Source organism: Nyctereutes procyonoides, unplaced genomic scaffold (genome assembly GCF_905146905.1).
Source record: "Nyctereutes procyonoides isolate TBG_1078 unplaced genomic scaffold, NYPRO_anot_genome, whole genome shotgun sequence".
Lineage (NCBI taxonomy): Eukaryota > Metazoa > Chordata > Mammalia > Carnivora > Canidae > Nyctereutes > Nyctereutes procyonoides.
In genome coordinates, this window is record NW_026575135.1 from 48266390 (window position 1) to 48281878 (window position 15489).

A 15489-nucleotide genomic window follows, 5' to 3' on the forward strand; every position below is an offset into this window, starting at 1 on the left:
CTCCCTGCCACCACAGAGGAGAACACAGGCAGTATACTGACCGTTTTCTTTTTTTTTTTTTTTTTTTTTTACTTATGATAGTCACAGAGAGAGAGAGAGAGAGAGAGAGAGAGGCAGAGACACAGGCAGAGGGAGAAGCAGGCTCCATACACCGGGAGCCCGATGTGGGATTCGATCCTGGGTCTCCAGGATCGCGCCCCGGGCCAAAGACAGGCGCCAAACCGCTGCGCCACCCAGGGATCCCATACTGACCGTTTTCAATGTGTATGTGTTATTGGAAGTATGGGAGCTGGACACAGCCTTTCTGGAGGAATCACTGAAGTAAGCTGGGGCTGTGACATAAACATGACCATCCATTCCTGCTGTTAAGCTCCCTTCTTCAAGGATTCAAGAGGTTTGATTAGCTTCAGCTGGATTTTTACCAACCTAAAATTAAAGGTCTTTCTGGAAGCACATGGGACATTTTCTATTCTGGTCCTGCCAAGCACAGGAATGTAAAATGTTACGTGGAAAACTATCCAAGTTATCCAAACAGAAAGGTGAGACAAAGTGTGTGCACTGGCTGTATAATATCCAACACATATCTAAAGATTCAAATGATCAGAAACATCTGGGAAGGCTTAACAAAAATCAGGCTGAGATAAACCATTTCACCCGATTTTATGGTATCTGAATTATACCTCAATTAAATTAAAAACACTTTTCCCCATCAAAGTTTTTTTTCTTCAATAGATTTTTTAAAAGTTTATTTATTTAAGTAATCTCTACACCCAGTGGAGGCTCAAACTCACAACCCTGAAATCAAGAGCCACCACTCCTCTGAGCCAGCCAGAGACTTTCTTTCACCAAATTTAACACAGAACTCCCTTACCTGTGCCAGGGATGATTTGTGTGGGCATGAGATTCTCTGGTTCATGGGACTGCCCCTTTGCACACTTCAACCAGGAGAAAACTTCTTCATCACCCATCTCTTCCGTCTCTGAAACAGAAATGAAATGACTTCATTTATTTTACAAGGGTCACAAGATATATTCCTCTTTGTGAGTCAGAGTTTCAGATCCTAAAGGCCAATTTTCTCATGGGCCAGCGAAGATAACAAATAACTTAAAAAAAAATCTGCTTCACTGATTGTTCTTTATTGTATCTACATATAAAAAATGCAGTAAAGTGTGCACTTTAATGAATTTTGGCAAACATATACAGTTGTTATAAACACTACCACAATCGTGATATAGAACATTTCCATGTCTCTTCCTAAAGTTCCCTAGCCTTTTCTGGCCACCACTGATCAACTTTCTAATACTAATGTATTGTTTTTTCTAGAATTTTATATAACTGGAAGCATACAGTATACAGTCATTTGTGTTGGGTTTCTTTCAAAAAGCATGATTTGAGATTTATACATATTACTCATGTATCAGTAATTCATTCCTTTTTATGGCTGAGTACTAGTCCATGGTATGGATATACTTTATTATTACTTTTATTTTTACTACTCATTCACCAGCTGGTGAACAGTTGGATTGTTTCCAATTTGGGGCTATTATGAATATTATGGGGCTATAAACATCCAAGTATAATCTTTTGTGTGGACACGTTTTTTTTTCACAAATACCCAGAAGTGGGATGGTGGATAATTTGTTAAAGTTTTCCAATGTGATGGCACTAATTTGCATTCCTACCAGCATTTTTAAGAGTTCCAGTTCCTCCATATCCTTGGCAAGACTTGGAACCGTCATTTTCTAAAATTCTAACCTTCCAAGTGGATATATGGGTTTTTCACTGTGGTTTTAAATTTCCTTTTCTTAATGAATACTGGTAATTTTTAAAATGTGCTTATTTCCATTGATCTCTCTTCTTTGATAAAGTATCTGTTCAAACCTTTCACTCACTTAAAAAAATTTTTTTTTAAGATTTTATTTATTTATTCATGAGAGACACAGAAAGGGAGGCAGAGACACAGGCAGAGGGAGAAGCAGGCTCTATAAGGAAGCCCCATGTGGGACTCGATCCGGGGACTCCAGGATCACGCCCTGAGCTGAAAGCAGATGCTCAACCACTAAACCACCCAGGCATCCCTGGGTTGTCTTCTTATTGAGTCATTAAAAGGTCTTTATGGTGGATTCAAGTCCTTAACAAATATGGGATCAGTCAATCTTTTTTTGCAATTTGTGCCTTGTCTTTTTATTTACTTGACCTGTCCTGTGAAGTGGAAGCTTTCAAATTTGCCAATTTTTCTTTTGCTTTTTGTGTCCTATCTAAGCAATATTTATCCAACCCAAGGAAACAAAGATCTTTTATTTTTTCTTCTAGAGGTTTTATAGTTTTATTTTTTTTAAAGTTTTAATAGCTTTAGCTTTTATGTCTAAGCCTATGAGTTAGCTTTTAATATATGGCCTGAGTAAAAATTGAAGTTCATTTTATTTGAGTATGGATACACAATTATTCCAGTACTATTTTTTTTGAAAGAACTTTCTTTTCCCCAATGAATTATTGGGGCATCTTTGTCAAATATCAGTTGATTATATATGTATGTATATTTCTTTTTTTCTTTGTATGTATATTTCTGTTCTATTGTATTACCACAGTGCCTCGATTCCTGCAGCTTTATAAGTCTCAAAAAGTAATATAAAATCTTCCGGGATCCCTGGGTGGTGCAGCGGTTTGGCGCCTGCCTTTGGCCCAGGGGGTGATCCTGGAGACCCGGGATCGAATCCCACGTCGGGCTCCCGGTGCATGGAGCCTGCTTCTCCCTCTGCCTATGTCTCTGCCTCTCTCTCTCTCTCTGTGACTATCATAAATAAAAAAATAAAATTAAAAAAAAAATAAAATCTTCCAACTGCCTCCTTCTTTTTCAAAATTATTTTGATTATTCTACTCCTTTGAATTTCATATAAATTTTATTTATTTATTTATTTATTTAAGTTTTTTTTAAATTTTTATTTATTTATGATAGTCACACACAGAGAGAGAGAGAGGCAGAGACATAGGCAGAGGGAGAAGCAGGTTCCATGCACCGGGAGCCCGACGTGGGATTCGATCCCGGGTCTCCAGGATCGCGCCCGGGGCCAAAGGCAGGCGCTAAACCGCTGGGCCACCCAGGGATCCCAAATTTCATATAAATTTTAGAACCAGTTTGTCGATTTCTACAAAAAGGTGTACTGGATTTTGATTTGAATTACATTTAATAGATCAATTTGGAAGAAGTGACATCTTAGTACACAACCTTCTTTCTATGAATATGGCACATCTCTGCATTTAGTCTTTTTTTCATTTTTCTCAGAAATATGTTGTAGTTTTTAGTGTATGCGTTTTGCATATTGACTAAATTTATCCCTACATCCTTCATCTACTACCGTAAATTATATGGATTTAAAAATTCAAATTCTAATTGTTCATTGACCGCATATAAAAATAGAATTGATTTTTGTTGAGTTTGTCCTGCAGTCTTGCGAAATTCTTGTAGCTTTTTTTGTAGATTTCTTTTCTTTTTCTTTTTTTTACATAACCTCTACATCTGGGATGCCTGGCTGGCTCAGTTGGTAGATGGTGTGACTCTTGATCTGGGGGTTGTGAGCTCAAACCCCACAGTGAGTGTAGAGATTACTTAAAAATAAAATCTTTTTTTTTTTTTTTAGATAATTTATTTATTCATAGAGACACACACAGAGAGAGAAGAGAGAGAGAGAGAGAGAGAGAGAGAGAGAGAGAGAGAGAGAGAGAGAGGCAGAGACACAGGCAGAGGGAGAAGCAGGCTCCATGCAGGGAGCCTGACGTGGGACTCGATCCAGGGTCTCCAGGATTACGCCCTAGGCTGCAGGCGGCGCTAAACCGCTGCACCACCGGGGCTGCCCTAAAAATAAAATCTTAAAAAAAAAAAAAAAAAAGACCATTAAGTTAAAAAACCAAACCAAGACAAATCTCTTCACCCAGTGTCCCCCTGATCCTAAGATCAAGAGTCATACACTTTTCCGATTCAGCCAGCCAAACATTCTACTTGGGATTTTCTATATAGATGATGTCACCTGAGAATAAAAAATATTTCTTTGTTCTAGTCTATATGCCTTTTCTGGGGGGTAAGGGGGCATATGCTTTTATTTCTTCATGCTGACTAGTAACTAAGCTTAATGTTGAATTATGTTGTAAAAAAGTGGATACCTTGCTTTGCTCCTGATCTTAGGGAGAAAAATTCAGTTTTGCAATACATAAGATGTTTCTACCTATACCTAGGTCCAGTGTTTTTTTCACCCTTTATTTCTTTATCACTCCCTCAAAGACCTTTCTAGATATATGTATTTTTAAAGATTTTATTTATTTATTCATGAGAGACACAGAAAGAGAGAGAAGCAGGCTCCATGTAGGGAGCCTGATGTAGGACTCGATCCCGGGTCTCCAGGACCACACCCCAGGCCGAAGGCAGTGCTAAACCACTCAGTCACCAGAGCTGCCTCTTTCTAGATATTTTTTGTAATTGTGCTACCCATCCCAAGAAAAGAGAATATAAGATATACTGTGTATCTGTTTATTTGTCCCAGTTTTTGTTTCATTTTCTCTTGGTTTTTTAAAGATTTTATTTATATATTCATGAGGCAGAGAGAGGCAGAGACACAGGCAGAGGGAAAAGCACGCTCCCTGCAGAGAGCCCGATGCGGGACTCAATCCCTGGACCCAGGATCACAACCTGAGCCAAAGGCAGACACTCAACCACTGAGCCACTCAGGCATCCCTTGTTTCATTTTCCTACTTCTTTTATTTTTATTTTTTAATTAATTAATTTATTTATTTAGGATAGTCACACAGAGAGAGAGAGAGGCAGAGACATAGGCAGAGGGAGAAGCAGGCTCCATGCACCGGGAGCCCAACGTGGGATTCGATCCCGGGTCTCCAGGATCGCGCCCTGGGCCAAGGCAGGCGCCAAACCGCTGCGCCACCCAGGGATCCCTTCCTACTTCTTTTAAATTAATTGCTTTATGTTTTGATTTTGTCTCTGCTGTTGGCTTATTAGCTATATATATCTCTTTGTTACTGTTTGTTCTACAGTTTGTAGTATCTCTAACTTAGCACAGTCTATCTTCAAATATTATACCCTTCTTCACACACAGTGTGAGACTCTTATAAAACTATTTTTCCATTTCCTCTTTCTTTTATGCTATTACTACATATTTTAATTTTATAGACCATATAAACGCCACATTACATTGCTACTTTTCCTTTAAGCAACTATCTTCTAAGAAGATTATGGGACACCTGGGTGGCTCAGTGGTTGAGCGTCTGTCTGCTTTCAGCTCAGTGCATGATCTTGGAGTCCTGGGATCAAGTCCCACATCGGGCTCCCTCTCTGTTTCTCTCTGTGTCTCTCATGAATAAATAAAATCTAAAAAAAAAAAAAAAAAAAAAAAAAAGATTAAAAATAAAAAGTTTTTTGTTACTCACATATTTATCACACAGGAAGTTCTTCATTCCTCAATGCAAATCCAAATTCCATTACTGTATCAGATTTTTTCCTGAATAACTACCTTAGAGAGTATGAATCTGCTGAGTATGACTTCCATCAGCTTTTCTTGATCTGACAAACTATTTAACTTTCATTTTTGAAAGATATTTTTACTAGGTATGATTTTTAGGTTAGAAGGTTTGTTTGTAGCACTTGAGAAATATTGCTCCATTGTCTTCGGGTAAAGAGGGTTTGGAACAAGTTGGCTGTCAGTCTTACCTTTGTTACTTTGTATATAATGCCTTTTTTCCCTCCTGTGATTTTTTTTTAAAAATATTTTATTTATTTATTCATGAGACGAGAGAGAGAGAGAGAGAGAGAGAGAGAGGCAGAGACACAGGCAGAGGGAGAAGCAGGCTCCATGCAGGAGCCCAGTATGGGACTCAATCGTGGGACTCGATCCCGGGACTCCAGGATCACGCCCTGAGCCAAACGCAGAGGCTTAACCGCTGAGCCACCCAGGAGTCCCTCCATTCTATCATTTTGATTTTCTCTTTATCACTGCTTTTCAGTAGGATGGGTTATGATTTGGTTTGGTGTGGTTTTCTTAATGCTTCTTCTGTTTGAGATTCATTGTTAGATCTGTGGTTTTATAGCTTTTTCATTAAATTTGACAAATCTATGGCTTTAGTTTTTGTATCTATCCTCCCAGTGTTTCTCTTTCTGGAACTCCCAACAATTACATGTTTGGTAAACTGCCTGATACCACTGATAGTTCAACAAGGTACTCTTCAATTTCTAAATTTAAGTCTGTCTTCTGTGTTTAGTTTTGGATGGTTTCCATTGTTGGGTCCTTAAGCTCTATTCCTTCTGCAGTGTCTAATTGGCCATTAACCCCACCTAGTATACTTTCCTTGAAGTATTTTTCATCTCTACATGATTCACTTGGGTCTCTTATGTATTTTTCCTTTCTCTACTCATCATGTTCATGTTTCCCTTTTTGAAATATGTCTTGAAATATGTTTATATCACTTATAACAGCAGCTTTAAGGTCCTTTTATAGTAATTCTATCATCACTGTTATTTCTGGATTTGTTTCTATTGACTGTTTCTTTCCTCCAAATTACTGGTCATATTATCCTGCCTTTTTGCATACCTGATTTTTCTTTTATTTAAAAAATTTTTATTACTGTAGTTGACATAAAGTTGATCTGTTGAAGTAGTTTCAGGTGTACAACATAGTGGTTTGATGATTCTATACATTATGCAGTGTTCACCATAAATGTAGACACCATCTGTCACCATAAAATGTTATACAATGTTATTGACTATATTCTCAGTGTCATACTTTTTATCCTTTTGACTTATTTTATCACTAGAACTTTGGATTTCTCTTTTTTTCTTTAAGATTTTATTTATTTATTCATGAGAGACACAAAGACAGAGAGAGAGGCAGAGACACAGGCAGAGGGAGAAGCAGGCTCCATGCAGGGAGCCCGATGTGGGACTCGATCCCGGGTCTCCAGGATCACGCCCTGGGCTGAAGGCAGTGCTAAACTGCTGAGCCACCCAGGCTGCCCAACTTTGTTACCTCTTAACCCCTCACCTCCCACTGCTTCCTTTCAAGCGATCACTAGTTCTTTTTATTTATTTATGAGTTTGTTTTACTTATTTGTTCACTCTAGTTTTTATCATTTTTTAAATTATTATAGTATTTTTGGAGAAAGAGCAAGCAATAGAGGAAGAGCATGTAAGTGGGGGTGGGAAGGAATGGCAAAGGATGAGGAAGTGAGAATCTTAAGCAGGCTCCAAGCCCAGGGTAGTGCCTGATGTGGGGCTCAATCTCATGATCCTAAATTATGACCTGAGTAGAAATAAGGAGAGTTAGACTCTTAACTCACTGAGCCACCCAGGTGCCCCTTTATTATTTTTTAATAAAAAAAGATTTTTTTAATGTAGTCTCTATGCCCATTGTTGGGCTTGAACTCATGTCCTCAAAATCAAGACTCACATGCTCTACTGATTGAGACAGCTAGGTACTTTGTTTTTTAGATTCCACATATAAGTGAAAAACGTGGTATCTGTCTTTCTGTCTTAATTTCACTTAGTGCAATACCCTGCATGTCCATCCACGTTGTTGCAATATGTCCTTCTTTTTATGGCAGAATAATATTCTATAGTGTATATGTAGTTGTATATGTATATACACACATAACCCACACACATCTTTATCCATTCATCTATCGATGGACATTTGGGTTGGTTCCTTATCTTGCCTATTGTATTTTTTTTAAAGATCTATCTATCTATCTATCTATCTATCTATCTATCTATCTATCTATCTATGATAGACATAGAGAGAGAGAGTGAGAGAGAGAGAGAGGCAGAGACACAAGAGGAGGGAGAAGCAGGCTCCATGCCAGGAGCCCAACACGGGACTCGATCCTGGGACTCCAGGATTGTGCCCTGGGCCAAAGGCAGGCACTAAACTGCTGAGCCACCCAGGGATCCCCCTCTCTTGCCTATTGTAAATAACAATGCAGTAAACATTGGGGTGCATCTTTTTGAAATAGTATTTCCATTTTCTTTGGGTAAATACTCAGTAGTGGAATTACCAGATCACATTTATATGTTTAATTTTTTGAGGGACCTCCATACTGTTTTCAACAGTGACTCTATTAATTTACACTCCTACCTATAGTGCATGAGGATTCCTTTTTCTTTACATCCTCCCCCAAAACTGTGATTTCTTAGCTTTTTGAAACTAGCCTTTCTGACATGTGTGACATAGTATCTCATTGTGGTTTTTGTCTGCATTTACCTGGTGAGAATGATGTGGAACATGTCTGCGTGTGTCTGTTGGACATCTGTATGTCTTCTTTGAAAAAATGTCTACATAGGTCCTCTGCCCATTTTTTTTTTTTTCCTCTGCCCATTTTTTAAGCAGACAGGTTTGTTTGTTTTTTTGGTGTTATCTATATAGTTTAGAAATTAACCATTTATTGGATATATCACCAGCAAGTATCTTTCTTCCATTCAGAAGGTGGCCTTTTAGTTTTGTTGATGGTTTCCTTTGCTGTGAAAAAGCTTTTTATTTTGGTAGAGTCCCAATAGTTTATTTTTCTTTTGTTTCCCTTGCCTGAGGAGACATATCTAGAAAAATGTTGCTAAGGCGAGTGATTACTGTCTGTGTTTTCTTACAGGTGTTTTATAGTTTTGGGTCTCACATTTAGTAATTTAATTCATTTTGAGATTACTTTTGTGTATGGTGTAGGAGAGTAGGTCCGATTTCATTCCTAGCATGTAGCTGTCCAGTTTTCTCAGCACCATTTACCAAAGAGATTCATACCTGATTCTTTTTTTTTTTTTTTCCAAAGTCAACTGTATCCCTAGCTCTGGGCTCAAATTAATGACCCTGAGATCAAGAGTGGCATGAGCTAGGCAGGTGCCCCCTGATTATTCATGGTTGAATGAAGAGCTTTGTGACTTTAATGTTTCAGAGTACTGGATTTTGTTGTGATCCTTTCAAGAATGTTTGGTTTTAGTCTAGTGCAGTTAAGTAACCTGCGGATCAGTTTGATCCTTCCAAGACTTGCTCTACACTGTGTTATCTCCAGAGCAGCCTTTAATTCTGGGACTACATTAATCCCACTGTCAAACTGTGACCCTTCTGGACTCTACTTTTCACTCTGGCTGGTAGCAATACAAATGGTAAGTTCTGGAAATTATTAAGTCAGTTGCTTTCTGAATGTTCCTTTTTGGGCCTCACAGAGTATCACCTCATATGTGTGCAGATCACTATATAGTAAAAAACTGAGGTGACCTCTCTGCAGACCTCTAGTATTCTCTGTGCAGCTCTACCGTCTTTAGCATACTGCCTCACTCTTAGACTCTCATCTCTGTCTCAGCTCAGTGAGATTGCTTTTCCATCTACTACAGCCTGGAAACTGCCTATAGGCAGTAAATTGGAGAAACTGTAGAATTTGTCCTGTTTCTTCCTTTCTCTTAGAGATCATAGGTTCATACAGCCTGCTGCTCAATGTCTAAAACCATGGTTTCATATATTTAGTCTGGCTTTCTCGTTTATGGCAAGAAGGCAATTCCTATACAAGTCGACCTTTCATGAGCAGAAGTGGAAAATCTGATAGCTATTTAATACATAGTACCTAGTAGATGTCAGGCCCTGTGCTAACCACTTTAAATACACTATTTCATTTAATTTTCACAACACTGCTGTGTTTTAAAGATGAGGAAATTGAAGGTTTAAAAAACTAACCCAAGAGACTACAGCTGGTATAAGATTATATAATATATATAATATTAAGATTATATATTAATATTAAGATATATAATAAGATTATACCAGCTGTGGTGAAAGTAGGTTTCAAATCCCAGTAGCATAAGCTTTAAACCACTGTATTCCAATGGCTGCACAATTATCTCTGAAGAGGGAAGAGTGAGGAGGTTAAGGGGCAAGAAGGTTTCTTGATAAAAAGTAAGATAAGGTGAGGACAGAAGGAAGCAAAAGATTATTCTTGAATAGCCATTTCTTCAAAGATAAACAGAGAAAACAGAGAGCCAATAAACACATGAAAAGATGCTCAACACTATTTATAGTCAGGGAAATGCAAATCAAAATCACACAATGAGATAGGGACTCCTTCCTAGCCACTATGATGGTTATAACCAAGGCAGACAATAATAAGCTTCAGTAGACATGGGTGGGGGGTGGGGGTGTGAGTGGCTGGGGGGAACTGGATCCCTCGTGCATTGCTGGTGGGATTATAAAATGATGTAGCTACTTTGGAACACGACTTTACAGTTCCTGAAAGGGTTAAACACAGAACTGTCATATAACTCATCAATTAAACTCTATAGCAAATACTCCAAAGAAACAAAAACCTATATTCACACAAAAACCTGTACACAAATGTTCATAGTGTACTTTTCATAATAGCTCAAAATGGAAACAATCTACATGTCCACAGACTAATGAATAGACAGACAAAATGTAGTATATCCATACAATGGAATATTATTTGGCAATACAAAAGAATGAGTTAATGATATGTGCTATAACATGGATGAAGCTTTAAAATAGTATGCCAAAGTGAAAGAGGTCAGTCACAGAAGGCCAAATATTGTATGATTCCATTTATACGACATGTATAAAACAGGTAAATCTACAGAGATGAGACAGTAAGCAGATTAATGGTTACTAAGGGCTGACAGAAAGAGAAATACAGAGGTATTGCTGATGCGTACAATCTTTCTAGAGCAACCACAGTGAAATCTGATAGTGGAAATGGTTGCAAAACCTTGAGAATATACTAAAAACTTTTGAATTGTACACTTTAAAAGGGTGAATTTTAGGGCATGTGAATTATACCTCAATAAAGAAGTTATTAAAACACACACACACACACACACACACACACACACACACACACACACAGCAAGGGAAGGTAAAGAATAACCCTTCTTGGCTTCTTTTAGCCTGCTGAGTTAGGCTGGAATACTGGCAATTGTTAAAGGCCTCACAATGCAACAAAAATGAGTGAAGCTAAGCAGTTCAAGAGGGGCACAAACCCATTCTGGCTTCAAGTCCCATACCTCCAATGACAGGTTACCTTTAGAATTGAACAGGACAATATTTGCTCACCACTGCGTGGACGGCTTTTTCTGAGCCTGTAACAGTCAAGGCAGACCCCAAATCCACATTTGCGACAAACCCAGTGGATGTTGAAGAGAGTTGTTTCACATACATCACACATTTCCCGTACACCACGCACTGCTCGCTTCCATGCCACTTTCTCTGGTGGAAAGAGGAAGAGAAATAATATTGGCATTGATCATCCTGAACAACAAGCAAAAGACCCCAGACCCATTAACTGCTACTCAAACTGTTTTGTCCAGCAGAAAAACTCAAAAATGCAAGAAGTTAGTGCTTCTATAAATATGGGATGCCTGGGTAGCTCAGTGGTTTAGCGCCTGCCTTCGGCCCAGGGCCTGATCCTGGAGTCCCAGGATGGAGTCCCATATCGGGCTCCCTGCGTGAAGCCTGCTTCTCCCTCTATGTCTCTGCCTCTGCCTCTGTCTCTCATGAAAAAAAATAAGTAAAATCTTAATAAATAAATGTATGTATGTATGTATATGTATGTAAGAGAAACAAAATGGAGTTGCTAACATTTCTGAACAAGTGTCAGTGAAAATAAATGCCACATGTTGTTTCTTAAAATAATGTAAAAATTTCGATTTGGGGGAGTTGGAAATAAGAGGACTCTTCACTTGAAGTGTAAGGAATAATTTCATAGTATAATTTTCCTTGGCGTAGAAATAGGGTACAGTATCTCACAGACATAGAAATATCATAAATGTTTGAATAACGGTGGGTTCCAGGTGTGAAACATGGTACCCAGTAGTGCTTCATTTATTCACAAACCATGTAATATCACTTACTATTACAAAGTGGTTCAAAGCAAACTGAAAATATTCAGTGACCCAAACCCAGACAGGGATCAAGGAAGGAATGAGGTCTGCTGGATACAGTTAGGGCTTCAGATACTTAGTTTGCTACAAGAAAACTCTTGTCAGTCTTAATTCATCCACAGAAAATTCCATCTGCCACTCCTTCCACTCCTCCTTTAAGCAACAGAAAATGAAAGTTTCCAAGTAGGAGTGCCTGGAAAACAAGCAAGAGGGTGTCTTACGGTGTGGCTCCACCATCATCATGGCCTCTTTCTCGGACATCACCAGCTGGCAGAACTGGTCCCCAACGTTGGCCAGGATATATTTTGAGGTTTCTAGGTCTATCCCTTCTGCTAGGGAGGAAGAGGGAATCCACAGGTTCATGGCATCAGGGTCACTTTGCTGGGGACTCAGAAACCCCTCCACACGGAGTACCCCCTTCCGAGTGAAGATCAACCTGAGACAGGAAGGTAGACAGTCAAGTACATGCAAACTAATACACACCTAAAACCCTAGGAGCTAAAAACATTAAATGAAACTTAAAAGGAATCAGTGTGTTTTAAGAATTTTCACCCTAGAGCGTATCTGGCTGGCTTAGTCAGAAGGGCATGCAGCTCCTGATTTTGTGGTTTTGAGTTCAATACCCAAATTGGGTGTAGACATACTTTAAAAAAAAAAAGGCATTTCCACCCTATTTGACCAACATAGTATGCATTCTCTGCACTAGCAGAAAGGTTTGTGAACACTTAGTTATATCTGGTTTCTTTAAAAAGCTACCCTCAGAAATGTTTTTCAGTTTCTTTACTTGCCTGTTCCACCTATACACCCATACCACTGAATGTAACCAGAGGAAAATAGCCATGTTCGCTGTCACATTTGAAATTCATGTCTATCTATGTCAAGTGAGCCCTTCATGTTGCCTTACAATCACAATAGTTTCCTGGTACACACTCCCTCTTCTAGATGCCTGTTTCATATCTTCACCTCTCATTTCTTTCTTGTTTTTAAAGATTTTATTTATTTGAAAGAGAGAGAGAGAGAGAGAGAGAGAGAGACAGACTATGAGCGGAAAGGGCAGAGGGAGAAGCAGACTCCCTGCGAAGCAGGGAGCCAGATGTGGGACTCAATCCCAGGACTCTAGGACCACAATCTGAGCCGAAGGCAGATGCATAACTGACTGGGCCACCCAGGTCCCGTTCACCTCTCTCTCTTTTTTTTATAAATTTTTTTTAAAGATTTTATTTATTTATTCATGAGAGACACAGAGAAAGAGGCAGAGATACAAGCAGAGGGAGAAGCAGGCTCCCTGTACGGAGCCCAATGCGGGACTTGATCCTGGGACTCCAGGATCACACCCTCAGTCAAAGGCAGGTGCTAAACTGCTGAGCCACCCAGGCATCCCCCCCCGTTCACCTCTCTTTTCTGACCTCCACTATAATTTTCCCCATGAAGACCTGGCAATGTATTCCACTGAGAAAAATACAAAAAGCCAGAAAAGATGTCCCCAAGTCCCCATCACCATACTACTGGGCCTTCCTGCAATTGGGCCCATGTTCCATTTGACCTGCTGCTGCTGCTAGGAATGAGCTAGATCCTAGACAAGACCAATCTCTCCACCTATATCTGGAGACCTATCCTCTCCACTTGCATGGGCATCATACCATATATTCTCTTTTCCCCACTGAGCACAGAACCCGATGTGGGGTTTGATCCCAGGACCTGAGACCATGACCCGGGCTGAAGGCAGATGTTTCACCAACAAAGCCACCTAGGCGCCCCTACAGCAACATTTCCTCAGAGTTTTCTATACTGACTGTCACCAGTTCCTCTTCTCTTTTCTCTTACTCTACTCCAGTCAGGCTTTCCCTCACCAACATAACCAAACTGTTTTTGAAAAGGTCATACCCCCCATTAAATCCAATGGTCACTTTTAGTTCTCATATGGCCTGACCCAATCCCCAGTATTTGCCATAGTTCATTATTCCTTCCTAGAAATACTTTCTTCACTTGCCTTCCAGGACACATCACTGATTGTTCTTTCTCCATCTCCTTTACCAGCTCCTTCTCCTCTTTCCTATCTCTCCACGTTGGAGAATTCCAGGATTGGTCCTAGGAATGCTTCTCTTCTCTACCTACACTTGGACTCCTTCAAGGTTCTCAAGTAGATACACAGTTTTCAATACCTGGTGGTATCCAAATATTTAACCTCCTGCCTGGACTTTCCCCTCAACTTGAGAGTCAAGTTTCCAGCTGCCCTTTCAACATCTCCATCTAGAAATCTAATAGGAGGCTCAGTGGCTAAGCGTCTGCCTTTGTTCAGCTCAGGGTGTAATTCTGGGGTCCTGGGATGGAGTCTCACATCAGGCTCCCTGCAGGTGTCTGCTTCTCCTTCTGCCTGTGTCTCTGCCTCTCTGCTTCTCATGAATAAATAAAATCTTAAAAAAAAAATTTAGAAACGTAATAGGCATCTCAAATTTAACATGCCCAAATGAAAAGTTCCCATTTTCTTCCCCAAACCTGTTTTCCCCCAAGAAATCTTATCAGGGGATCCCTGGGTGGCGCAGCGGTTTAGCGCCTGCCTTTGGCCCAGGGCGCGATCCTGGAGACCCGGGATCGAATCCCACGTCGGGCTCCCGGTGCATGGAGCCTGCTTCTCCCTCTGCCTGTGTCTCTGCCTCTCTCTCTCTCTCTGTGTGTGACTATCATAAATAAATAAAAATTTAAAAAAAAAAAAAAAAGAAATCTTATCAGTAAATGGCAATTCCATTCTTCTAGTTTTTGGTCAAAAGCTGTAGAATCATCTTTGACTCCATTCCTTCTTCCAAACTCCATAGTTAACCCATCAGAAAATCATGGGAGTTCTCCCTTCAAAATATATCCTTAGGGGTGCCTCAGTAGCTCAGTAGTTAAATGCTCGACTCTTGGAACTCTTGGCTTTGGCTCAGGTCACAATCTCGGGGTTGTGAGACCGAGCCCCATGTCAGGCTCTATGCTAAGCAAGGAGTCTGCTTGAGGTTCTCTCTCCCTCTGTTCCACCTCTTTATTTTGAAGAAATAAAATCTTCAAAATATGTCCTTTAAAAAAAATAAAATATTTTATTTATTTGACAGAGAGCGAGTGAGCACATGCAGGGGGGAGTGGCAGGCAGAAGGAGAGGGAGTATTAGGCTCCCTGTTGAGCAGTGAGTTGGACGTGGGGCTTGACCAGGACCATGGGATCATGACCTGAGCTGAAGGCAGACAACTTAACTGACTGAGCCACCTTCTCAAAATGTATCGTTAATCCAACCAGACTCATCGCAAGGCAACCATCATTTCTCACCTGGATAATTCCAACAGCATCTTAATTTCTCCATGTTTCTGCCTTTGCCTCAATATAATCTATTCTCAAGAAGGTAGTAACAGTGATCCTTTAAAACATTCCTGTCACTCACCAGCTCAAAACCTTCAATGGCTTCTCTTTCAGCACAAAAGCTAAAGCCCTCAGGAGTATTCCTTTAAAATATGGACCTATCATTAACTCTGTAACTTCAATTCCCCCGGCTACCACTCTATCCTTTAGCCACCCTAGCTCCACAAACACACCAG

At 39.8% G+C, this 15489-nt stretch overlaps 1 protein-coding gene across 1 annotated transcript in view; it reads right to left on the reverse strand.

The window, feature by feature from the left end:
- KDM3B (lysine demethylase 3B) overlaps positions 1-15489 on the reverse strand; it is a 70061-nt gene that overhangs the window by 16889 nt on the left and 37683 nt on the right. The window contains 3 exon segments of the mRNA XM_055302063.1: positions 872-979; positions 11097-11249; positions 12145-12359. Coding sequence (XP_055158038.1) covers positions 872-979; positions 11097-11249; positions 12145-12359 — 476 coding nt within the window.